The sequence below is a fragment of the Sarcophilus harrisii genome, chromosome 1 (genome assembly GCF_902635505.1).
Source record: "Sarcophilus harrisii chromosome 1, mSarHar1.11, whole genome shotgun sequence".
In the NCBI taxonomy this organism is placed as follows: Eukaryota; Metazoa; Chordata; class Mammalia; order Dasyuromorphia; family Dasyuridae; genus Sarcophilus; species Sarcophilus harrisii.
Window position 1 is genome coordinate 13,070,563 of NC_045426.1, and position 25,107 is coordinate 13,095,669.

General features: G+C 57.3%; 1 protein-coding gene across 2 annotated transcripts; it reads left to right on the plus strand.

Annotated features, from left to right (window-relative positions):
* The first annotated feature begins 7,775 nt into the window (after positions 1-7,775).
* On the plus strand, positions 7,776-18,577 carry XIRP1 (xin actin binding repeat containing 1). Of its 2 annotated transcripts, XM_031952378.1 has the most exons (4): positions 7,776-7,917; positions 11,229-11,266; positions 11,513-15,641; positions 16,048-16,138. In XM_031952378.1, the coding sequence occupies exons 3-4, from the start codon at positions 11,514-11,516 to the stop codon at positions 16,054-16,056; spliced, it is 4,137 nt and encodes a 1,378-aa protein (XP_031808238.1). In that variant the 5' UTR covers positions 7,776-7,917; positions 11,229-11,266; position 11,513; the 3' UTR covers positions 16,057-16,138. The 2 variants fall into 2 exon arrangements, with proteins under 2 accessions (XP_031808238.1, XP_031808232.1); XM_031952372.1 differs by having other exon boundaries at positions 11,513-18,577.
* The last annotated feature ends 6,530 nt before the right edge of the window (positions 18,578-25,107 follow it).

Below are 25,107 nucleotides of genomic sequence, written 5' to 3' on the forward strand. Positions count from 1 at the left end.
GGGATCACACAACTAATGTCTGAGGCTACATTTGAACTTAGGAAGGTCAGTGCTCGATCCACTTACCACCTTGCTGTGTCAGTCGAGGATCCTGGGGTCTTATGAGCTACCTGGAGTAATGGAGACAACATCGTCCCCTGGAATCAGAAACCGAGTTAGTCAAAGGTGTACGGCTCCCCAGAAAGAAAAAATCGGCAACTTGGAAGTTATTTTTATTATATATGTAAGTGCATGATCAACTTTTCCTCATTTAAGTGCAGACAATTGATAGAAATGAAGCCCTGATCTGTAGGAGTTCCAGCTTTCTGAAGCCTAAACCTTCACAGGGACAATTTAACAGTTTGAACTAGTTCAGCAGCCCCTCCCCCCAGTTTTCCTACTACCACCACCACTAATACTACCACTACTGCTACACTAACATTACTAATACTACTTTAATGTTACTTTAGTACTCCTAAATACTATGTTATTACTACTACTTTAATACTGCTACTTCATTAATACTGTTAATTACTACTTTAATACTACTAAATTAATACTATGTTAATTATTACTACTACTTCAATACTACTACTTAATACTATGTTAATTATTACTATTTTAATACTACTACTTAATACTACATTAATTATTATTACTACTTTAATACTACTACTATCACCACTCCTACTAGTACCACCATTACTTCTCCCATGTTCACTTTCTCACCACCACCACCATTACTATTCCTACCATCACCACTACCACCACTCATACTTATACTCTACCACCACCACTATTACTAGTATTACTACTACTAACACTACTACTGCTTACCATTACCACCACTAATATTTCTACTACTGCTGCAACATCTCTCTTCTGACCCTGCCATCCCCTGGTACAGGCCTTCATCACCTCTCACCTGGATTATTGCAATAGCAGCCAGGGGGTTGCCTGTCTCAAGTCTCTCCCCACTTCAATACATTCAGCCACTAAAGTGGGGCAAGGAAGAGAGAAGTGGGGGAGGGAGAAGAGAAGGGGAGATGAGAAGAAAGCAAGGGAAAGGAAAAGAAAAAGGAAAGGAAAGGAGAGGGAAAAGGAAAGGAAAGGCGAGAGGGAGAAAAGGAGAGGAGGGGAGAGGAAGAGAGGACAGAAGAAAGAAGAGGGGAAGGTAGAGGAGACAAGAGAAGGGAAAGGAAAGAAAGGAAGGGGAGATCAGGAGAGGGGAGAAGAGAGGAGGATAAAGGAGGGAAGGGGGAAGATTCCTATATTTAAGGGGTCATAAAACGTAGATGATCCACCAGAGGAGATGATAAAAAGAATAGATGCAGATGATAAGAACAGAAGCAGTGTCCTAGAAAGACTATCGAGGAGAGTCTGATCAATTCGAACAGCACTTTTCTAGCGCCCGCCATGTGCCAGGGACTTGGGCCTTGGGAGACAAAAACCAGAAAAAATGAAAAAGAGATCTTGCCCTCAAGGAGCTGATAATTATTCATTCTATTAGGTCTTTGGGACCAAAAGAATCACTTCCCCTCTCCCCCCTCCCCCCTAAATCCCGCATGACAGCCTTTATATGTCTGGGACATACCTCCCTCCTCCTCTTCCTCCCAGCTCCGCCCCCCTCCGCCAAGCTCCGCCCCTCCTCCAGCCTCCCTCCCCTCCGAGTCTTCTACAGGTTCTACAACGCGATTCCTTGGATCAATTCTCGTAGCCAAGAGCTGCGAGATCCGAGACGTGAGGAAAGAGGAAAAGGGCCTGGGCTGTGTGGGTTCCGGAGAGCCGGCGGGGAGCAGTCGCAGTCGTGACAGGTGCCCTCAGGAAGAGGCTCGAGCAGCGGGCAGGTGGGGGAGAGGAGGATGCCGGGAGGCTGGCTGCTTTACTCTTCAGAGAAGTTCAGCAGTGAAGAAGGGAAAGAGAAAGTGCAGATTATAGCCCAGCTGCTCCGAGGCAAGGACTTTCAGGGACCAGAGACCTGGGGCTGATTGTAAACAGGGAGGAAGGGAGCCAGAAGAATAGGAAGTATTGGACATGTGAAAGAGAAAGGAAATGGTGAATGAATGAGTGAGCGAATAAATAAATGAATAAATGAATGAAAGTACTTATTAAGGATGTACTTACAAGGCTCTCGGCCTCTGCTAGCGTATGACCAAGGGACCCATGAAACACACGTCATCGCTGTGGTGAAACCGATGAGGTTTGTTTATTTCATTAACAGTATCAAGAGCTTTGCCCGAACTGAGCGTGCATCGCAACATAGTATTTTCATCGCAACATAGTATTTTCGCTTTTTTGTTATTCACTTGCATTTTGTTTTCTTTCTCATTTTGTTTCCTTTTTGATCTCGTTTTTCTTGGGCAGCATAATTGTGGGAATAGGTATAGAAGAATTGCACATGTTTAACATATATTGGATTACAAAGGGAGGGAAAAAATTCAGAACACAAGATTTTGTAAGGGTGAATGTTGAAAATTATCCATGTATATATTTTGAAAATAAAAAGCTCTAATTTAAAAAAGAAGAAAACTAGGCATGTGTTTTGAAAATAGGAAGGTTTATTTTTTAAAAAATGAGCTTTGCTTGAGACAACTTTCTTTTTCCTCTGAAAAAGAGAAGAACAGTTTTCCTTTTTAAAGGATGACAAAGGTTTTCTGGTCTATGCCAATTTTTTTTCAGGAAGCCAAACCCCTGAGGATCCAGGGTAATATGGAATCAGAGGCAGGAGTGAAGGGGTTAGCTTTGGCTTAGGAGGAGGGACACCTCATCCTTTGAGAATGGAGGGAAGGAGGAGATCATGAGGGAAGGCAAATAAAGTAAGAATAAGGAACAGAGATGCAGCAGGTTTGGTGATCTCATCAGCACCCATAGATTGATTCAATAATCATCACTATGCAGCTGATTCTCAGAATTGATTCAGTCAGACCTAACCTCTCAGACGTCCAGTCTCAATTCTCCAACTGTCTATTGGACACCTTCAATGAGATGTGCCTTTGACAACGGATTATGTTTAATTTTCACAATCACCATGTGATGTAGATGCTGATATTATCTCCATTTTGCCAGTGAGAAAAATCGGATTTTAAAAAAGTAAGCAATTTACCCAGAGTCACCCAGTAAATGTATGAGGTAATCTTTGAACCCAGTCTCTCTGGCTTCAAATCCAGAGTTCTGGCCACTAGGGAAGGTTGCATCCCGGCTTTCCAGAATCAGAACAGAAAATCAGGTCGCTCCCTGGGTCACCGCTCCCACACGCTGCCTCCCTACTCTGCTCTCCAAGATATGCTGGACCAAAGACTTCTTGTTTCCACCCACAAGAACAGGAACTTGAAGAAAGTAACAAGCTTCCTAACAATAACCAAATGTGGGCATCCACCTTGAACATCTCCCTCTCTCTCCACTTCCTGGCTTCCCTTGTCTTGGAACTGTCATTCTTGAGGTCATATGCTAAAAAGGACACTGATCTGGGAGGCAGAAGCTCAATTCTCTGTCTTATATCTTGTTTTGGCTTTCATTTTATCTTCAAATGCCTGGGGTGGTTAGTGCTAAGCTCTATCTTTCATGTATGATGTCCAGGTCCCTTTATCTGCTTGCTATGGATGGAGAGTCTTTGTTCCTTAGCCCCAGGCTGACCTCAGTCCACATTATATGTGTGGAGAGCAACAGTTCATAAGAAGAACCAGCAGAAAGATAGTCTATCCCCATAGGATTCTGGGTAGGGAAGAAGTTGTTTTTGTGACCTTTGGAGTGAATTGAGTCTGAGGTGAATTCTTCTGTTCTGTAGATGATAAGGAAATGGATTTTTTTTTTTAATTTTCTTGTGCAGCACGATAAATATGGACATATGTTTAGAAGAATTGCACATGTTTAGGGAATTGTTTGCTGTTTAGCAAAGAGGGGAGATGTTGGAGGGAGGGAGATGAATTTGAAACACAAGATTTTGCAAAGGTGGATGTTGAAAACTATCTTTGCATGTATTTGGAAAAATTAAAAAGCTATTATTTTCCAAACAAATAATTAAATCCTTTAGATAAATGAAATTATCTAATAAGCTTTTTGCTTACATGGGAACATGTTCCCCCAAATTTGCATGCCCCCTATATTCCAGGGACTTCCTGATTGGCAGAGGGTGACCCTGGAATTGTAGAATAAGCCAATGGACTTTACCCAAAATACTTATAATGGGATGGGGGATAGGGGGAGAGCAAATCCAAAATCACATGTAGGAGTGTTTTAGTGTGGAAGATATAATTCTGAGAAAGTCGAGTAGGGGAACCAGGCACTTGGGCTTGTACTTCAGAATTAGAGTTGTTGGGGGGTTTTTAACCAGACTTGTAATTTTGTTAATGTATTTCCCAGGGTGAAAATGCCGTCATTTATAATCTTAGGGAGTTGCCTGGCTCAAAGGACCTTCTAGGAATAGATGAGACCTTGCTCATTTTATAGGTAACTTAAGTGACTTGTCCACATACAGAAGACTTCATCCCGGATCTTCTTGAGTTTAAGACAGAATCTTTCTCCAGATGATCCTGATGTAAAGAAAGAATGAAATCATAGATTTAGAGCCAGAAAACTGAAGTTTGAAAATTTAGAGCCATTTTATAGATGAGCAAACTTTGAGCCAGAGAGATGGGGTGACCCCCAATATCCTATAGGGAGAAGCATCAGAGCTGCATCTGGACCTCAAAATCCAGTACCATTGTGGACTTGATTCAAGATGAGCTGAGAAATAGCTTGGGGACCAGCCAGGGTTGCCCATTCACAGCTAGAAAGAAACTGACACTATCTAATCTGAGCCCCCTCATTTTTTTCTTTTTCTTTTTAAATAATAGATTTTTATTTTCCAAATTCATGCAAAGATAGTTTTCTACATTCATCTTTGCAAAATCTTGTGTTCCCAATTTTTCTCCCTCCCTCCCTGACAGGAAATAATCCAATAGAGGTTAAACATGTGCAGTTCTTCTATGCATATTTCATAAATAAATCAAAAAGGAAAAAAAAATGAGAAAGAAAAAAAAAGCAAACACCCAAAAAAGTGAAAATAGCATGATGTGATCCACACGAGACCCAGTCTCGTTCTGGGTCCACATCCAAGCTCCCTCATTTTGTGCAGCTGAGTAAGTGGCGCCTCGGAGAGGGTCCTGAGGTCTGCCGGCAGAAAGGCACTTCTGACTTCATGACCTACCCTTCCCCCCAGGCTTTCCATCTTATGCCACGTCTTTAGCACTCCTCAGTTTGCTCAGTTTCTCCTCTCTCCTGTGCAAAAAGCCCCCTAAAACTCACCGGCCTGGCCCGGGGAGCTCAGCAGTGCAGGTTGAGAAAATCAGTGGAGCAGGGGGCAGCCGTGGGGGCAGCTCTGTAGGCTGGCAATGAGGAATTTCCTGGCATAGAGCCTCAGGAAGCTGCTGGAGGTCAGGGCTTGGAGACAGGAGGACCAGGCCTGGATCCTACCCCTGCCCTCTGCTCCCTGACTGTGTGACCTTGGCAAATCAGGCCGAGTCTGGATTCACGGAACAATAATGTTGGTGCCAGCCGTGTCTAATCTGACTACGGGGATATTAATAGCAGCCAAACCCCAGGACACCTAGGCCCAAGAACAAGAAGGCACGAGAAGCCCCAGGCTCTCTAACCCCACTGCCCTCCCCACTGGGGAATGGACCCAAACAGGCAACTGCCTCAAGTCCAGAATCACAGATGGATTCGGAAAGCAGGATGGCAGTCGGCTGGGGGGTGGGGGCATGGACTGTGGTAGAAAAGTGGGGCTGGCACCTCCATTTAATGGTTCAAGGTGGAATGATGGCTCCCCCTTAGACATAGTGCTGGGCATAAATGGGCACCTAAGTTATACTTGTTAATTCATTGTTGCTTGAGAGCCGTGTGGTATCTCGGGCCTCAGTTTCCTGAACTGTCAGATAAGAGGGTTGGTCCCCAATTAGCCCTGGGCTAATATCGTTTCTATGGACTCTGCCATCCCTCCATCGGCCAAACAGAGCTGACCAGGCCTCCAGCCTCGGCTCCAGCTGGGGGCTCCCCTAATCTCCAAAGAGGGATAGCCCACATGGAACCGAGAATGGTACCAGGCAGAGCACCATCAAGGTGGAGGCTGGGCATGGCGGGGGGGGGGGGGAAGTCCCAGAATGCCAGTAGCCCAGAGTTGGCTAAGTCAAGCTCTGGGAACCTGAACCTGCCCTAAGAATCCCTGTACAGAAAGGGACCCACGTGTGCACAATGTCTGTGGCAGCCCTTTGGGGGGTGGCGAGGAACTAGAAAGTGAGTGGCTGCCCCTCCACTGGGAGGGGCTGAATGAGTTATGGGATATTATTGTTCTGTAAGAAACGACCAGCAGGATGATGTCAGAGGCGCCTGGGGAGACTTACAGGAACTGATGCTGAGGGAGATGAGCAGGACCAGAGATCATCGTACACGGCAACAAGAGTATAGGATGATGAATTCTGATGGACGGGGCTATTTTTACCAAGGAGGTGATTCAGGCCATGATCTTGTGATGGAGAGCCATCCGCACCCAGAGAGGACTGGGGGAACTGAGTGTGAATCACAACATAGATTTTCACTCTTTTTGTTGTTCGTTTGCATTTTTTTTCTTTCTCATTTTTTTCCTTTTTGAGCTGATTTTCCTTTTGCAGAAAGATAATTGTATGCATATATTGGATTTAACATATATTGGACTTCTTGCCATCTGGGAGAGGGAGTGAGGGAGGGAGAATTGGAACACAAGGTTTTGCAAGGGTCCATGGTGAAAAATTATCCTTGAATACGTTTTGAGAATAAAAAGCTTCAATAAAAATAAAAAATAAAAACTCCCTCTACAACATGCCTAAGGAATGATCCTCCAGCTTCTGTTCCAATATCTCCACTGAAGGAAGAACTCACTCCCCGCCACCACGGTCCCCATGGGGAGCCTCCCCTTGTTTTCCTGCTATTGACCCTGGAAGGCTCTCTGAAGCTGACCCCCCCCCCCAACCAGGGCCAATCAGATCCAAGCTAATATCTCCTCTACACAACAGCCTTTTACATCCATGAAGCCCATTAACATCCTGTCTTCTCTGGGCCCCATTTCGAGACCCTCCCCATCTCCAGTGCCCTCCTGTGGACTTTCTGCAGGCTCCAGTGCCCACAGCGAGACTACGGCACTCACAGCCAGACTACGGCGCCCACCAGTGATCACAGTTCTCCAGGATCTGCCCTCCAGGGCAGTGGAACTATTAGCTTCCTCCTGGCAGAATGTTTCCCGGAGGGCGCCAGCCGAAGGGGGGCCCGCCACGTCCCCCCCACACCTGCCATCCTCATTTCTCAGCCAGACCACACACATAGCGAACATGAAATACATTTTTCACATTGTTGTTGGACAGCAGAAGTCCGGGCTGGGCCCAAAGGCCCGCTAGGATTTGTCCCAGGGAGGGGTGGGGACGGGTCACGCCGGGCGAAGGAGGCCCCTTCTTATTCATCGCCCTCAAATAGTCTGGGGCCCTCCCGCGAGGTGACCAGGCCCCTTTTTCTGGACTTGAGTCACCGCCGGATTGCGTGTCCCCCCCGGGCAGGGCCGGTGACCGGGCGCAGAGTGACAAGGCTTTCTATGAATGAGGCCCTCTTCCCCGGCCTCCCCTCCTCCACCCGACACTCGGGCCCCCAGCCCAGCTCAGAGACCCGTGATTGATTCAGACGGATGGAAGAGCAACTTCCACAATCCCTAAAAATAGCCCACCAGCTTCATGCTCCCAACTTAGCCTGGCCCAAGCAGATAAAAGCAGCTGTCGGGCGCCGCAGGCCGTAGAGACCCAGGAGCTGATCACGGCGGAGAGCGGGAGCAGACAAGGGCCAGAGCCCCTCCAGCTGGCTTTCTGAGGACCCAGGGACCCCCAGAGCACGCCAGCATCTCTCCAGAAAACCCCCGCCCTCATTGCTGCCAGGGCGCCCCAAGTAAGTGAGCATGGGCAGATCTGATCGGTGTCTCCTCGTCTTCCGGGCCCCCGCCGTGTCCCCCGGGCCTGGGTCTCAGGTTGTGTCCAAGCCAGTCTAGGGAGGCGGAAAAGAGCCCAGGAGGTCGGGAGGTCACTCTAGTCACTCTCCCCAAAACTCTGAGATCCCAGAGCCAGGAATGGGAGGCCAGGCTCTGAAGGCTGGGGGTGGGAAGGCCGGTCCGAGTCTTGGTCCACTCCAAGACACCAGGCTTTGGAGCTGAGGGGCCCAGGGGGTCAAAGGCCGGCTTAGGGATCAGGAGACTGGACATATGGACAGATTCCAGCCTCTCCGGCTCCCATTAAGTAAGGACTGCCTCCATTATCTGCTTTACCATGAAAAGGGGGAGGGGGGCAGGAGGCCTCCCAGGCAGCTACGGGGCCCAGGTCTCCCCCCCAGCAGCGTGGGCCTCCATTTATTGAGTTTTGGAGAAGGCCCAGGTGGAAAGGAGGGCTCAAGGCACCGTGGGCACAACCAGAGGCCATAAGCCAGGCTTTGTGCTGGCAGGGGAGAGACAGGATTGAAAGGGATAGTCCTTCTAGCTGGAAAGATGCTGGTGGGAGGGGGGGAGCACTCAGACGGAGCAGCCTGGGTAAGGAGGAGGCAAGGAGGCTTGGGCCCTGGGGCCTGACTCAGAGCAATCCGGTGGAACCCTCCAACAGTAACTTAGAGCGGTTCTGAGGAATCCTCCCAGAAGGCCGTGCATTGGCTCAGCTGGCTCCCTCGAGTTTGGGGTTTGGGGGCTTCCTCCATAAATGCCCAGGGAGGAAGGGGGGCCCTCGGTCGCTTGCTGGTCCAGGAAGGGGCGAGGTTAGCCCAGGAGGGCCCGTCCCTCTCCATCCCCGGCCCTGCTGAGCTCAGCTGGGAGCTTGGGAAGAGCAGGCTTTGGGGCGCCTAGAATCTGCTGAGGCAGCTTGTCCAAGAAGCCGGAGGGGCTCGCTGGCTGCCCCCTAAGGCAAGCCCCCTCCCCGCAGGCCCCTCCCCTGACTCACACTTTGCCAGCTGTCCAGGATGAAAGTCTTTACATTTCTGGCCCCAAGAATAGCTCCTTTGGCATCCCCTACTCCACCCCAAAGGGGGCTGCGTGGGGGAGGGGAGCTTCCTGCTCTTCCCTCCAGGTACTAGCACTAGGCTTTGGAGTCAGACGATCCGGTGCCAATCCCGGGCCACGGCTCCCCCTGTGGGCTACTCCCCCTCTGGGGGCCCCATTCTGCTCACGGTGGAGGGAGGTCAGCGGTCCCTGAGTCCCTTTCTGCTTGGGATTCAGGGTTCCTGGGATCACTGAGAGGCAGAGCCCCCTCCCCCTGACCTCCACCTCTTGGCTCTCAGCCCTCACAGCCTCGATTAAGCTCTCAGGCTGTTATCGGTGCCCAGTGAGTGTGAAAGCCGGCGGGGTGGGGGCGGGGCTCGGGCCACACAGAGCCTTCGGGCAGGGCCAGTACCCCGGGCACCTAGGGCAGTGACTCACCAGAGCTGACCGGGAGGCGGCCAGGTAGGCCGAGGGAGAGGGGGGAAGGGGACAGAGGCTGCTTGGCCACTGAGTGCGGAGGGGCCGTGGGGGAGTCCGGGCAGGAGGCACCCAAGGTCCCAGGCCGGGCCCGAGCATCCCCCAGGGGGGCTGGGCACGGGGGAGCCCACGACTCGGAATTCCTTCTCTGTTGCTGACAAGCCCCAGAAAGGCTCTGCTGCTCTAGGTGCTCACATATCAAGAATGGCGGGTGAGGGGCAACTGGGGGACTGGGGACCTAGTTGTCTATGGGGGGGGGGCTGCCTGCCCTCCTACCTGTCTGAGGCCTCTGACGGGGAAGGAGGGGGGCCTCCGAGCCCGCAGGTGTCACGGCCCTAGTTCCAAAGGGAGGTTTGATTCTTGGAGGGCTCATCATCGTGGAAGAATCCGAGGCCGGCCTGACGTCACCAGGCGGCCAGCGAGAGGCCAAGGCAATGGCTTGTGCCTCTCACCTTCCACTGGGGTCCCCAGAGGGTTTTCTGAACAAGAGGCTCAGTCAGAGGGCAGAACATAGGGGGTGGCAGTTGGGGCTTTGCTCTAGGGTGTCAGTATTTCAAGACCAGTGAAAGTAGGAAGAAGTGCCCCCTCCCCAGAGACAGCCACCCGAGTGGCACCTTGGCAGCGGTCTGGGTTCTCTGCCCCCCACCCCCAAGGGCAGTGTCCCCACCATCCCAGAGGGCCACGACCCGAGGCCCCACTCTCTCCTGCATCTGACTTTGCCTCAGGAGGCGGGCTCGGGAGCCATCCCTGCCATTTGCCCCGGGACCGATAGCGGTAGCTCTGTGAGTTGAGTGTGAACAGCCCTGACCCCAGTGCCTGAGCTCGGCTCTCTTGCCTCCCTGCCCCCCTCTCTCCAAGGCAGGGGATGGATGCCAGCCTGGGGACCCAGGATCAGCAGCTCTTCCAGACCAGTCAGCTGAGCCTGAGGTGGGGGGGGGGGAGGAGGTGGGGAGGGGAGGGGGGGTCAGGTGGTATGGGAGGGAGGGCACTTTGCCTCCTGTGCCCTGTTCTGTGTCTGTCCAGCCCTCTGCCCCCAGCACTGCCCGGGACACCTGCGAGATGAGTTGGGGGGGGTGTAAGGATCCAATGGTCCTGGTCCCCACGGGGGGGGGGGGCTCTTGTGCCGGGAGCCCCCGCGGGGCTGGCTCTGTCGGGGAGAGGGCAGCATTCCTCGCCCAAGCGCCAGGGCGAGCCGGGAGCCTATATTTGGTGTCTGGGGGGAGGGGGAGGCTGGGGGGAAGGGAGGCGGCGTGCCTCTCATTCTTTCCCAGGCGGCTCCGGCTGCTGGTTTGTACACTTGTCACCCAGAGGAAGGATGGGGCAGGCGGGGGCCGGAGGCCGGTTTCCAGGGAGGACGCCCGGGTCAAGGACTCCGGGAAGGCCGAGGAGCACGCTGAGGAGCTTCCGGGCAGCCCCCGGCCAGATGGGACGCTTGCCATTCCCTCTCGGGCGAGAAGCGTCTGAAGAATCTCAGTCCAGAGGCTCCCTCTCGGGAAAGTCGATGGCGGGCTGGGAGCCACTTTAAGAGCCGTCCTTTCCTGGGTGGGGAGACTCGGGCCCCGGGAGCAGCCCCCAGACTCAGAGAAGGAGAGAACGAGGGTCAGGGACGTGCTCTGAGATCACGTAGTTGGAGGGAGATGGCTAGGAGGCTGATGGGAGCCCCTGGGGGGTGTGGGAGATTCTGGAGTTGGGAAGAAAGGGGAAAGGACACAGACATGGCTCATTCCTTCCTCTCATGAGTCACCCCCATTTACCTTCTTTCTAGAGCATCTGAGAGAGAGCCCCAGACCCCAGCACCTACAGGTAGGATTTCCTGACTGCGTGTGGCGAGGTGCATGCTGGGGGCACAGACCCCTTTGTGGAGGCTGGGGAACTCCGAGCAGAGGGGGGCCTTTGGCTCAGGGGTCCCTCAGCGGGCAGGGCCCGGCCCGAGGCGGGTGGCGTCTCGCTCCCCCAGCAGGGCAGGCTTAACCGTGTGCTGTGTCCCCACTAACATGACCCCCACGCCCCTGCCCGCTCCCTCACCCTGTCCCCTTCTCTCTCCACAAGGATGGCCGAGGGCAAGGTCCAGGAGGCGTCCACAATGACCTTCCCAGGCGCCAGGGAAGTCGCGCTGACCCCGCCGCCGCCCCCCGCCCAGGATGACCTGCCCTTGCCCCCTCCCAAGGAGGCTTTCTCCAAGTTCTACCAGCAGCGGCAGGCCAACGAGCTCCGGAGGCTCTACCGCCACATCCACCCAGAGCTGCGCAAGAATCTGGAGGAAGCCGTGGCTGAGGACCTGGCCGAGGTCCTGGGGGCCGAGGAGCCCACGGAAGGGGACGTCCAGTCCATGCGCTGGATCTTTGAGAACTGGAGTCTGGACACCATTGGGGATCACCAGCCCCACCAGAGGCTGACAGACGGCGAGGCGGTCCCCGGAGGCGATGTGCGAGCCACGTCCAAGAAGTTCGAGGACGGCTCTTTCGGCGGCTCAGACCAGGCGCCCGCCAAGCCCGAGCCCATCCAGGGGGACGTCCGGACGGTCCGGTGGCTGTTCGAGACCCAGCCAATGGACGCGCTGACCAGTCAGACAGATATCCAGAAAGCCGTGCTCCGCGAGCCCCCGCCTGGCGGGGATGTGCAAGGTACCAGGACCCTCTTCGAAACCAGGCCGCTGGACAGCCTGGGCCGGGCAGCCTCTGCCCAGGAGCAAAGTCCCCTGCAGCTGCGCTCCGAGATCCAGGAGCTGAAGGGGGACGTGAAGACCACAGTGAAGCTCTTCCAGACGGAGCCCCTGTGCGCCATCCGGGACCCCGAGGGCGGCATACACGAGGTTCGGGCGGCCTGCCGGGAGGAGATCCAGAGCACCGCGGTGAGGACAGCCCGCTGGCTGTTTGAGACCAAGCCGCTGGACGCCATCAATCGGGACCCGAGCCAGGTGCGGGTGATCAGGGGGATCTCCCTGGAGGAGGCGGCCCGGCCGGACATCAGCAACACGCGCTGGCTCTTTGAGACGCAGCCACTCGACGCCATCCGAGAGGTGACCATCGACGAGAAGGACTTCCAGCCTTCCCCGGACCTCATCCCCCCCGGCCCCGACGTCCAACAGCAGCGAATGCTGTTTGAGACGTGGGCCCTGGACACACTGAAGGGCGAGGACGCGCCCCAGGAGGACGCGGCCGCCAAGGAGGCTGTGGTCGGAGGGGATGTCCGATCCACGCTGTGGCTGTTTGAGACGCGGGCCCTGGAGACTCCCAGTCGGGAGGTCCAGGTGGGGCGCCTGCAGCAAGTCAGGCAGCCGGAGGGCGACGGGAGGGACTTGGAGGGCGCCTCCAAATCGGCCCTCGGCCAGCCCCCCGCCGGGGACGGGGAAGCAAAGGGGGACGTGAAGGCTTTCAAGAAGCTGTTTGAGACTCTCCCTCTGGACAGCATCGGGCAGGAGAAGCCGGCTGGCCCGGCGGAGGAGAGGAAGCCGAGGGAGGGCACGTTCGCCGGCCAGGTGCAAGCCGGCCAGGCCCTGTTTGAAAAATGGCCTCTCTACGCCATCCAGGATGGCCAAGGAGGCCTCCACGCTCTGACCTCGGTCAGCAGGGAGCAGGTGGTTGGGGGCGACGTTCAGGGCTCCAGGTGGATGTTTGAGACACAGCCCCTGGACCGGCTGGGCCAGAGTCCTGAGAGGGTGGACGTCATCCGGGGGGTCACCCGCCAGGAGGTCGTGGCTGGGGACGTCAGCAGCGGTCGCTGGCTGTTTGAGACACAGCCCCTGGAGGTCATCCACCGGCAGCAGCAGGAGAAAGAGGGCAAAGAGGAGGAGCCCCCGGCGGAGGCGCCCCCCAAGTGTAGCGTGCAGACCATGCGCTGGCTTTTCGAGACCCGTCCCATCCAGGCCCTGTCGGGGCCAGAGGTCACGGGTGCCGGGCCCCAGTCCGACGTGCGCTCTTACACGTGGATGTTTGAGAGCCAGCCCCGAGAGGGGCCCGGGGGGCCCGGAGAGCAGCACCTGCAGGTCAGACAGGCCTCCCCGCCCAGCACAGACCAACAGATGGAGGCTCATGTCTTTGAAACGGAGCCCCTGCTTTCCACTCAGGCTGGCGGAGGGAAGGACCCCGTCCATTACTGCAGCCGTGTGGAGATTCCCATCGGGCAGGTCTCCCGAAGGAAGGAGGCCTTCGAGGGCCCGCTGGCGGCCGGAGGCCCGAGGGAGGAGCCCGCGACGCCACCCACACCGGGTGGCTCCGTGCGCAAGTTTACGTGGCTCTTTGAGAACTGCCCCATGGACCGCTTACAGGCAGAGGCCGGGGGCATCCAGGAGATGCCCCCGGAGAAGGGCACAGTCACCGCCGCCTCGGGAAAGAGGTTTGTCTTTGAGACCGGCTCCCTGGGGGAGCTCCCGGACGACGTGGACGAGTCAGAGCTGCTGAGAATTGAGAAGAAGGCGGTGGAGGGGGGGCCCGGCTCCCCCCAGACCCTCCGCTTCGAGAGCCAGCCGCTGTACGTGCTGCCGGACCGCCAGGGCCGGCTCCACGAGGTCACGGCCGTGAGGAAGGAAGAGGTGCAGAAGGCGGACTCCCGGGGCGCCCGCTGGGTCTTCGAGACCAGGCCGCTGGCCCCCGGTCCCGGAAGCGGGGAGGAGGTCTTCGTGCTCCGAGCCGTGACCCAGGAGGACATCCGCCAGGGGGAGCGCAGGGCGGCCCGCTGGAAGTTTGAGACAGAACCCCTGGAGCCCACCAGACCCGGCCCCACAGAGGGCACGGGGCGGCCGGTGGGCAGCTACGTGAGGACCGTGAGTGTGAGCGACGTGCAGCAGGGGAGCGTCCGCACCTCCACCTGGCTCTTTGAGAACCGGCCCCTGGACTCCCTGAAGGGCGGCTCCGAGCCGGCCCCCGAGCCGGCCCCGGCCGTGCAGAGGCAGGACAGCCGCCGCGGGGACGTGAAGCGCTGCACGTGGCTCTTTGAGACGCAGCCCCTCGACCGGCTGCGGGAGCCCGCGGCCCCGGAGGAGGCGCCCCCCGAGGAGCTGCCCCGAGCGGACGTGAAGAGCACCACGTGGCTCTTTGAGAGCACGCCCCTGGACCGGCTCCGCGACCCTGCGCCCCCCGAGGAGCGCCCCCGGGAGCAGGTGCCCGCGGGGGACGTGAAGGGCACCACCCGCCTGTTCGAGAGCAAGCCCCTGGGTCACACGGAGGCCCAGAAGTCCAGAGGCCAGGAGGAGAGGGAGGCAGCCGCGGGGGAGACCCTGTGCAGGCTGCACCGCAGCCCGGGTGTCCTGCAGGGGTCAGGGATCCTCATCGAAGCGCACACGGCCCGGACAGTGCGCATGGCCAAGTACCAGCTGCCCGGCCAGGAGCCGCCTCGGGTGCAAAAGGAGGAGCTGGTCCTGGGGGAGCTTCCCAGGATCCTCCGCCGGGTGACGCAGGGCCCAGACGTGGATCCTCAGGGGCTGCTGGTGCGGGAGGACGAGGCAGGCCTCATGAAGCCCGAGCCGCTGCTGCTCTCCGCCCTGGCTGACAGTGGCCACGAGGTCTGGGACTTGCTGGCCTGGAGCTGGGCCCCCTCTGGAGCCAGAACCGGGCTGGTGATCCAAGAGACCGAGCGGGGCCTGGTGAAGCTGCTGGTCTACTCGCTCCGGCTCCCGCCCGGGGCCCCGGAGAGGGGCAGTGTCCAGCTGTTAGCCAGCTGCATCGAGAAGGGGGATCTGAGCTCCCTCAAGAGCCTGCAATGGGAGCCACCCACCGAGAGCCCCAGCCCGGCCGAGGGCACGAGCCCCCCATGCCAAACTCCTGCTACCGCATCTTTGGAGAAGAAGGTCATCCACGTGGCTTTGCCGGACGGGGGAATAGGGGGTCCGAGGGGCACGGGAGCCACTTCCACCGATCTTCTGAGCAAGGAGGCATGGGCGGAGCCTAGGGGGCTGCAGAAGCCCCCTGTGACTGCTGGAGACCCACGGGCTGCCCCATCTGGGAGTGTGCCAGGCCCCGACCTCCAGGTAGCCATGCAGAACCTGCGGCAGGCCACGGCCGAGGCCCAGAACCTCCAGCACCACATGCAGAGCAAGCACAAGCCGAAGGCCGTGTCCCCGGCCCAGGAGGCCCTCCATGACAGGCAGCCACCAGAGCCAGCCCCGCCGGGCAGCCCGGCCCCCAGAATCTCCAGGGCACCGATGCCCAGCGTCCTAGTGACCCCCGGGGTCCGCAGCAAGGTCAGTGCCGGTCAGGAGGCGCCAGTGGAAGGGTCGCTTGGGGGGAGGGTGCCCATTCAGGATGGCATCTACTCGGCCAAGGCCGTGAGCACCTTCATGCCCCCCGCTGGGCCCTTGCCTGCTAAGGGGGAGCTGGAAGCCAGGCCCCAGCAGGGGACTTTCCTGCCAGGGGCCCCCACCCCCCCAAGGATCGGGGGCCTGGACACGGGCTCGGGAGCAGAGGGGGAAGGGCCCAGGGGCTGCGTGCAGGCCGCCCTGCAGTCTCTGGGCAAGGCCAGTATGAACGTGAGCAAAGGCGACATCAGAGCAGCCCTTATCTACCAGGACGCGGCCCGCAGGGTCTGCCGCCCCACACCGAGCCCCGCCACTGGCCCACAGGCCCTTAACGCCTTTCCTCCCCCCCCAGCTGCTGTGACTGGAGCCCAGCTCCCGCCCCCAGCCGGCCCTGAAGACGATGCTCTTTCCTGTGCCGTGGGCCCCCAGAAGCCCCACACTCATCTCCCCAGCCCCGCCTCCGGCCAGAGACCCCCAGAGAGAGCAGAGACGGTCCCCCAGAAGCCCCATGCTCATCTCCCCGGCCCTGCCTCCGGCCAGAAACCCCCAGAAAGAACAGAGACTGTCCCCCAGAAGCCCCACAGTATTCTCCTCAGCCCTGCCTTTGGCCAGAGACCTCCAGAGAAAGCAGAAGCAGAGACGGCCCCCCAGAAGTCCTGTGCTCATCTCCCCGGCCCCGCCTCTGGCCAGAGACCCCCAGAGAGAGCAGAGATGGCTGTGCTGGTCACCAGGAAGAAGCCTGCGCTCCCTCCCAAGCCTGCACACCTCACAGGCCCAGCCCACGGCCTCGCCCCTAAGTATCCAGGCCTCCCCACCAGCCCCGGGGAGGCTCCATCCCCAAGCCCTCCACACCAAACAAGCGGGCCTCCTGGCGGCCTCCTCGGTGGGAGCCATCACCCCAGCCTGGCCACCTCGCAGGCCTCAGAGAAGCAGGCTGGGGGCAGCGGCGTCCAGGCCCCGGCGACGAGGTCTCCCCGCACCCTGATGCCCCCTGAGGGGGACCCTGCCCCACTGCAGGGACCCAGGGGGCCGCCCGGGCCGGAGCCACAAGCGGAGGCCGAGGCCGGTCCACAGCAGCCCCAGGAGGAGATCCCTCAGGGCCACGTCCAGGAAACCAAAGACATCTTTGAAAACCTGAGGAAGCAGCAGGAGCTCCGGGCCATCCTGAGCCGGGTCAAGGCCATGGAAGAGGAGGCCGTGAGCGGGGTGGACGTGAAGGCCCTGCAGAGCCTCTTTGAGGCCGTTCCCGAGTGGGTGGGGAAGAGGCCCCCGACATCGGAACCCCGGGAGGCCAGGCCCGGGCAGGTCTCCCCAGTGGGCCCCAAGGAGGTGTCCTCGGTGGAGCTGGCCTTCGGGGACCTGGCCCGGGCCAGCGCCGAGGTGGCCTGCCTCAAGGAGCAGACCCTGGCCCGGCTGCTAGACATCGAGAAAGCCATCCGCAAGGCCCTCAGCTCTGTGTCCAGCCTCAAGCCGGAGGCCGACATCACGCCCCTCTCGGGCCTCCTCCCGGACCCGCTGAGAGAAGGGTCTTTGAGTCCATCTCCGAGGGAAAGCGGCGCAGTGGTCAGCGCCCCCTTGGGAAGCAAGGCCGGATCGGAGCAGCCTGGGCCAGAGGGCGGGGAGAAAGCTAAGGTCGGGGGTCTGGCAAAGGCCCAGGATCCCCGGAAGATGGAGAACCAAGCAGCAGTCAGAGCCCAGCCCCCAGCAGGGTCCGAGAACCAGAGAACGGAGCTGGGTGTCCCCAGGGTGCTGCCATCCCGTGGGAGCTCACCCTCCTCCCCATCCTTCATCTCCATCCATTCAGCAGCCAGGAAGCCGCCCAGCCCTGGGGACAGCCCCGACATCTCCCACCTGTCCCGGGACACCATGCACTCTTTACCCCGAAGACCCCTGGCGGTGGCCCAGGAGCCCCTCGAAGCCACGCCTATAGACCGGGGTCACGGAGAGCCGGAGCCGAGCCCGGGGGCCAGCCCCCTGCTCCCGAGGAGGCAGAAAAGCGTCCTGGAGCTGCAGACGGGCCCCCGGGGCTCCCAGCTGTACGGAGCCACCCACACCGTGACCGAGCAGTATGAAGAAGTGGACCCCTTTGGGAACAAGATCATCACGTCATCCACCACGGTCACCAAGCAGGCCGACGGCCCGGCCAGAGGGGGCTACGAGGGCACCTCCCCTCTGCTGCGCCGCTACCTGCACAACGCCTCCAGGGCCAACGGGGCCCTGCGGGAGGCTGGCATGGTCTGTGTGACCTTCGGGAACTCCCAGCCCTCTGGCAACTGAAGCCCCTCCATCCCTGCGCTCGGGAGGAGGGGTCCGCGCTCCAGACCAGCCTGCCCGCAGCGCCTCGATCGCCGGCCCCCACCTCCCGGGAGACCGAGTGGACGTCCATTAGGGGCAGAGACCAAAGCAGAGCTCACTCGGGGTGCCATTGGGGGCTCCCCCTTTTTCCATAATTCTCCTTAACTCTGCTCCATGGGGGCAAAGGGCAGGCGACCTTTCTTAGACTGGGCAAGGAGAGGTCAAGAAAGGCCCTCTGAGATAAGAGCTGCCCCCGCCCCCGAGGGCCCACTTCTCACACTCACACTCACACATGCTTGCACACCCAATGACACAACCCTGTCTTCCTCCAGGCCCATGAGGATCCGATGCACACGAGTCCCCATGAACTCTCCCAAATGTGCACGTAGTCCTAGGCTCTCACGCTCCCTGAGGGGTCCCCGACTTCTCCTCCCTTACAAGTCCCTTTTCTTTCCTTCACACCCTCTCTCTGAGGGAAACCCCCCTTATTCTCCCCTCTTATTTCCCCCCTTATTTCCCCTTCTTATTTCCCCCTTATTTCCCCCCCTTATTTCCCCCTCTTATTTCCCCTCTTATTTCCCCCCTTTTATTTCCCCCCTTATTTCCCCCTTATATCCTCTTATTTCCCCTTTATTTCCCCCTCTTATTCCCCCCCCCCTTATTTCCAACGTTCTCCAGTTTTCCCCCTTCCCTGGGACAAAGGGGAGAGAGGACCGGGTGCACCCCCAGGCTGGCTCTGCCTGCTGCTCCCACACCTACCCCCCCACTCCCTGCCCCCACGCTGTCACGGCCCTTTTCTTACTCTTTATAAACTCGTTTTGTACATCATGTGCCGCCTGCTTTCTGGACTGGGTCTCCTTGTTTCCTCACTTCTCCAGAGCTGATGGGAGAGGGAGGAGGGTCTGCCTCAGTCTAGCCTGGGAGTAGATTGGGGACAGGGTGGGGGGATCTCGAGCAGAGACACGGTCTCTCTGCCCGTCATCACCAGCCCGACTCCATCGGCTCTCCCCGGCTGCAGTGGAAGGCCCACTTGCCCCACTTGGCCCTCCAGTCTCTGCTCAGACCTCCAGTGAGGGAGGTCCAGTAACCGCCCCCTGCAGGAACCCGTTCCCCTTTGGGATTGCTCCTGCTGTTAGGGAGCCGTGCCCGGCTCTTCACGATCCCTTGGGGGTTTTCTTGGCAGAGACTGAGGCACTTTGCCCTTTTCATCCCTGGCTTATTTTACAGATGAGGAAACTGAGACACACAGAGTTAAATGACTTATCTGGAGTCACAGAGTCCGACTGGAACTCAGGAAGCTCCATCCTCCTGACTCGGGGCCACCCCGAGTTTGTCCCGGCAGTGCACTGACATGGGGCTCTATCCCTTCCACCCACTTTTCTCGGTCTTGCTCTAGGGTGAGAGGCAGAATAACTCAAATCCTTTCGGGAGCAGCCCCTTCCAAATGTCCCCCTTCTCAGACATCGACCGATCCCTGGCTGACAGGCCTCGGCCCCCCTGCTCCCCTGCGGCCCCTTCCTGCGGCCACAAACTGGGCCTAGGAATGGTGATATGCATTCATGCCCACCTTAGAGCCCCCCCTAAGTGCCAGCTGTTCACCCTGTGAGGTCATATCCAAGCCACCGGGCCCAGCGCTCCCCCCACGCCCCCAGAATTGCTGATCTACCTACCACGGTGCAGCCTGTGTGGCCCCTGAGAAATCACCTGGGCCCCGGTCCCATATCTCTCCTCTGCCATCTTTCTGCGTCGCTGCGCCCTGCTCTAAGCCTCCCTTCCTCTACCTACTAGGACCCCAGGCTCCCTTCCAGTCCCAGCTGTCCTGAGGGGCCAGTCTTGAGTGAAAGGCGGGTCTCTGCTTCCCTCCAGCTGCTGTTCCATGGTGTCCTTCTAAAGTCTGAGCTGCTCTGAGGGATATGGGCACCTGAGAAATCCTCCCTACCAGGACAGCTGGGGGCACAGAGCGCCAGCCCTGGAGTTAGGAGGACCTGAGTTCAAATCCAGCCTCAGATACGTAACACTTCCTGTCTGTGTGACCCTGGGCAAGTCACTTAACCCCAGTTTCCTCAGGGAAAAAGAATCCTCTGTACCCTGGAGAATTGTTTACTTTGTGCCCTCCCCCCCCCCCAGTAAAACCATCCTCCCACAGCCTCCAAGATACACACCAGACTCCCCACCACTGTCCCTTTCGTGCTCAATTCTGGCTCATTCTCTCCAGGGGAGTCACGGGCAGATGGAGGAAAAGGTGAAAGGAATGCTGGGACTGAGGACAGATTAGATATGAGGTGTGATGTTCCTCCCCCAACCCCCCTGAGGTCCCTAGCCAGGATGGGGAGCAGCAAAGGGCAATCCCCCCTCAAATGGTTCCTTCCACCACCCCATGAACACCCTGCCCTTGGCCCTCCAAGCATGGATAAGCAGCTCTTCCATTGGACAATCATCAGTTCCCCCAGCTCCCTTTCCTCCAGTTTCCGCCGGTCTCACCCCCTCACCTCCTTTGGGGAAAGAAATCCCCGTACACTGACTCATGGCTGCTTGGATTATTTTCCAGCATAAGCTCTTTGATAGGAGCCATGACCCCAACGCTAATAATCACAAACCTGGTCCTGGATTATAAACCTCTGGCTGCGGCTCCTAAAGGCTTTGGGGCAGGGGCCCACACAGGTTTCGGAGAGGGGGGATTCCCACAAAGGGGAAACTGGGTTTGGGGGGATTCCCGGGGAAGGGAATCAGTTTGGAGCTCCCAACTCCTGGAAAATCCCAAACACTTTCTGTGAGGTGCCCTGGGCCCAGCTCGGCAACTCCCTGTCAAGGAGCCAGGCTGCCGGCAAATGCCCGGCTCTCCGAGGGCACCAGGGCTTCAGGGTAGTCCTTTCCCCTCCTGACCCCTGACCTCTGGCTGGGGGCAGCTTTCAGGCTCCCGCCCTGGGTATAACGGGCACTCTGGCCCGAGTCTGGATCTGTGAGTCATGGTTCTCTGCTCGATGCCCTTTTGCTTCTGGGAAAGACCCAGACTCCTTGATCTCCAGATTCAGAATGTTTCAGCAGCAAGGAACCAGGTGACACCACCCCCCCCCACCCCCCCCAACCCAGCCTCGTGTTGTAGGTGAGGAACGGAGACCCAGGAGGGGACGCGCTTGGCCTAAAGTCACAGGGACAGCTAGTGACCTGAGTTCAAATTTGGCCTCAGACACTTAACCCGTCCTGGCTCTGTGACCCTGGGCAAGTCACTTACCCCCAACTGCCTCAGCAACAACAAAAAATAATTAGTTGGCAGTTCTTCCTTCAAGAATCTTTAGTCCCCTCCTTTATCCACCGGGGAAAGGCTCTTGTCTTAGGTCTATAAGGGCCGCCAGACGGAGAGAGAGCCAGACTCCTCTTCCTGGGTTCGAATCCAGCTTCAGACACTAATTGTATGACTCTGGGCCAGTCACTTCACCTTGTTTGCCTTAATTTTCTCACCTATAAAAATATGAGCTGGAGAACTAAATGCAGACCACAACGGAAGCGCTCCTAGCTTTCCATTAGGGTGCACTCTCCCTTCTAGCCGCGAGAGGGCACTCCAAGCCCAACTGCTCCCTTCACTGGCCACTGGCCAACCTGCCTTTCCCTTTGGGTCACAGGAGAGCCGTCCCCCGGCCCCACCCCCACCCCCACCTGCTGCTTCCGGAGCTCACGTCTAAGAGAGGATTATTAGTATTAATATTAAATAATATGCCAACTAGCAATGGTTCCAATTATCCTGCCTCAGTCAATCAGTCAATCGACGGGCATTTCTTGCCGCCCCTACCCCCCAGCCCCTAATCCCAATGGATCCAGGCAGGAAATGTCGAGGTTCCTGGAGTTTAATAAGAGTAAAATTTAAAGTGAAAGTAAAGCAGCTGCACGCTGCTCCTCTCCCGAGCCGGGAGCTGCTGCCGGGCTGAGATAGGGATCTGGTTTGGCCTTCTTCCCCCCACTGGTTCTCCCGGCCCGGAATTCCCCAGCACTCCCCGGGTTTCCAGGAGCAGTGGCCGGGAAGGATGCTGGGAGCGCGCCTCGGGGACCAGGAAGCTCTGCTGACTGTCCCGGAGGGATCCTGGCTGCTCCCCAGACAGGGTCCATCCCAGCAGGCCGTGATGTGGGGTCAGTTCCATCTCATGCCCCTAAGGTCGGATGAGGGTCCCCCCAACTCCTTCCTCCTAGCTGGCCCAGTGACCTCCCCTCTCGGGGCGCCGTGATATACATCATCAGCCACAGGCCCTGCCATGGCTATGGCGGGAAAGTCCCAGGTGCTGATTAGCCGGCTCTCCTCCAGGAATCGCCAGAGTCAGAGTCCCAAAAAGCAACAATTCTCCTGGGGGCCTCCCGGACAACGATCAAAGGTGCCCCCAGAGCTCCCGGAGGTGGCCCATAAGGCTGTTCTATCCTAAGGAGGTCCGGGGAGAGCAAAAGCAGGGGCCAAGAAGGGGTGGCCGGCCAGCTACCAGGCCCGATGTGTGGGCGCTCCGTGCTCACCCCCAAGAACCAAACCAAGGGAGCCCCTACGTCAAAACCCTCCCCTCTCTTAGGGCCATTGGAGGTGTCTGGGATGGGCAGGAGGGCAGCTGGGGAACAGGGGTAGCTGGAACACAGACGGCTGTCCCGCTCTTTCCTGGCAGCTCGGGACGACGATCCCATTATGGTTTCCTGAGAAAGAAGTAGAAGAGTAGGGCAGAAGGCTGGGAGACCTCCAGAGGCCCATATTACAGCGGCCTCAGTGTTCCGGGCCACAGCACATGGATCAAACCGAAAGCTGGAAGTGACCTCAGAAGTCACCTCGTCCATTTTATGGATGAGGAAACAAGCCAAAGAAATTAAGCGATTTGCTAAGGAAATGCCAGATATCTTAACAACTAAGATATGGGGCAGCTAGTTTTCATGGAACTTGGGATCTGGAAGCAGGGAGACTCATCTTCCTAAATTCAAATCTGGCCTCTGACACTTACTAGCTGTGTGACCCTGACCTAGTCACTTCACCCAGTTTGCCTCAGTTTCCTCATATGTAAAATGAGCTGGAGAAGAAACGGCAAAGCAATCCAATATCTTTGCCGGGACAACCTCAGAAGGGGTCATGGAGAGTGGAACAAGACTGAAGTGACTGCATGACAACCACCTTTCACTGACTCTATAGTTGGTGTTCTCTGCCATGGGGTGAAGCATGGGACTCAAACTTAGCTCTTCCACAAGCAGGTCCCTCCATCTGTCTCTAGACATTTTCTCTGCCTCCCCCAGACCTGGAAGCTCTCCCTCCTCACTGCTCCCACTGACTTCCCCAGCTTCTTTCAATCCCAGTCTTTCCTGGGTGGGTTATTTTCCATTTATGTTGCATATCGCTTACTTTTGTATATTATCTGTCCTGTGTTGTCTTCTCCCACTAGATTCTAACCTCCTGGAGGACAAATACTATCTTTTGCCTATTTTTGTATCCCCAGAATTAGGCAGGTATGTAGCACATAGTAGGCACTTGATTTTAGCACATAGTAGGCACTTGATCTTAGCACATAGTAGGCACTTAATAAATGTTGATAGATTTAATCAGTTTCTGATATGGACGGCTCTGCCATAAGACAGACAGAGCCTCAAATCTGGGTGGCTGATGGGAGGAGGGGTGTGGGAAAGCAATGATCCCACCTTAGCCTCCAGGGACCAGGACTGTTCCGGAGGCTCTCATGCAGAATGTGGGATGGGTCCCCAAGATCAACAACACGCAGAGTCTGTCCTACGGCTCTTCTGGTAACCCTGATCCTGAGGAGGAAGGAGGCCCAAAGGGGAGAGGGAAATGTGGGGAGACCTGAGGGAGCATTAAAAATGAAGAGAACCTGAAACCGAGGGAAGGAACGGCTGTGTCTCCCCAGCACAAGAACGGCAGCTCAGGTGGTTCCCTGGATTTCCCATGGGGAAGTATATCTTCATCCCAATGTTGCTGGCCTGGGGAAAAGGCCTGGCTCCCCTCCCCAGTTGTGGCGTCGGAGTCCTGGCTCTGCTGCTTCCTGTTTGTGTGACTTCAGGCTCAGCTCTGAGCTTCTTCAGAGTGAGGGGCTTGGAGGAGATCAGTTCTAAAGTCTCTTCCAGCCCCAACTGTGAAGCTCTGCTGCCTTATCAGTCAGTCAATCAACAAACGCTGAGGAGGAGCTAATCCGCACTGAGCTGAGCCAGAGGATACAAAAGAAAGACCACAGCAAAGCCCCGACTTCAAGGAGCTTAGGGGAAATCGAGTGCAAACAATTGTGTACATACAAGAAGTGGGGAGTGTAGACGGGGAGATAATCTCAGGAGGCAGAGGCTGACGGTGCAGCCGGAGAAAGGCCTCCCAGAGAGGCCGGACTGCAGCTGAATGGGAGGGGGGGGGCAATCTAAGAAAAGGCTTAGGGGATGGGGGTGGGGGTGGGGTCTTGTTCCAGAAACAGCCTAGTGACGGTGTCCAGGGTCACACACCAAAGGGATGGGGGATGGGAAGAGGGAGGGCAGGTGATAAAGGTCTTGCTTTGCAGATCAAACTGAGGGTTTCTAGGTGATCCTAGAGGTCTGGGAACCATTGGGGTTTACTGAGTTTGTTGGAAGGGACACAGCTTTGGGATTATCATTTTGACCAGCCCAGCAAGGAGGGACTAGAGTCAGGAAACGTCTGAGGCACAGAGACCCCTCCCCCCCCAGGGCTGTTGTCATGGTCTGAGCGTGATGGCGAAGGTCCATTACCAGGATGACTGTGGGGTCAGAAAGACAAGGGGGTGTGTGAGAACGATGCTGTGAGGGGAGGAACAAGATGGCCACAGAACGGTGGGTCATGGGGGAGCCTGGAGAACAGTTCTTAGTTTGTAAGCCTGGGGGACTTCAAGGAGCGGGCCCTGCACAGTGACAGAGAAGTTGGGAAGAGGGACAGACTCGGTGGGGGGGGGCGCCATAGTGAGCTTCTTTGGGGACATGTTGAGACTGTGATGCTTTGGGACACACTATATGAGACATCAGGCGGTCCGGGAGTCGGGTCTGGTTTGTGAGCCTGGGGGACCTTGCAATGCTTGGGGACAGCCTGTTTGAGACACGGAGGCGGTCGGGGCTGTGGGATGAGCCGGCAGCATGAGATGCCATTTCACAAATGAAG

What these genes read in the sequence shown, in the direction of transcription:
- XIRP1 (XM_031952372.1), top strand. Translation starts at nt 11,514, where the DNA reads ATGGCCGAGGGCAAGGTCCAGGAGGCGTCCACAATGACCTTCCCAGGC.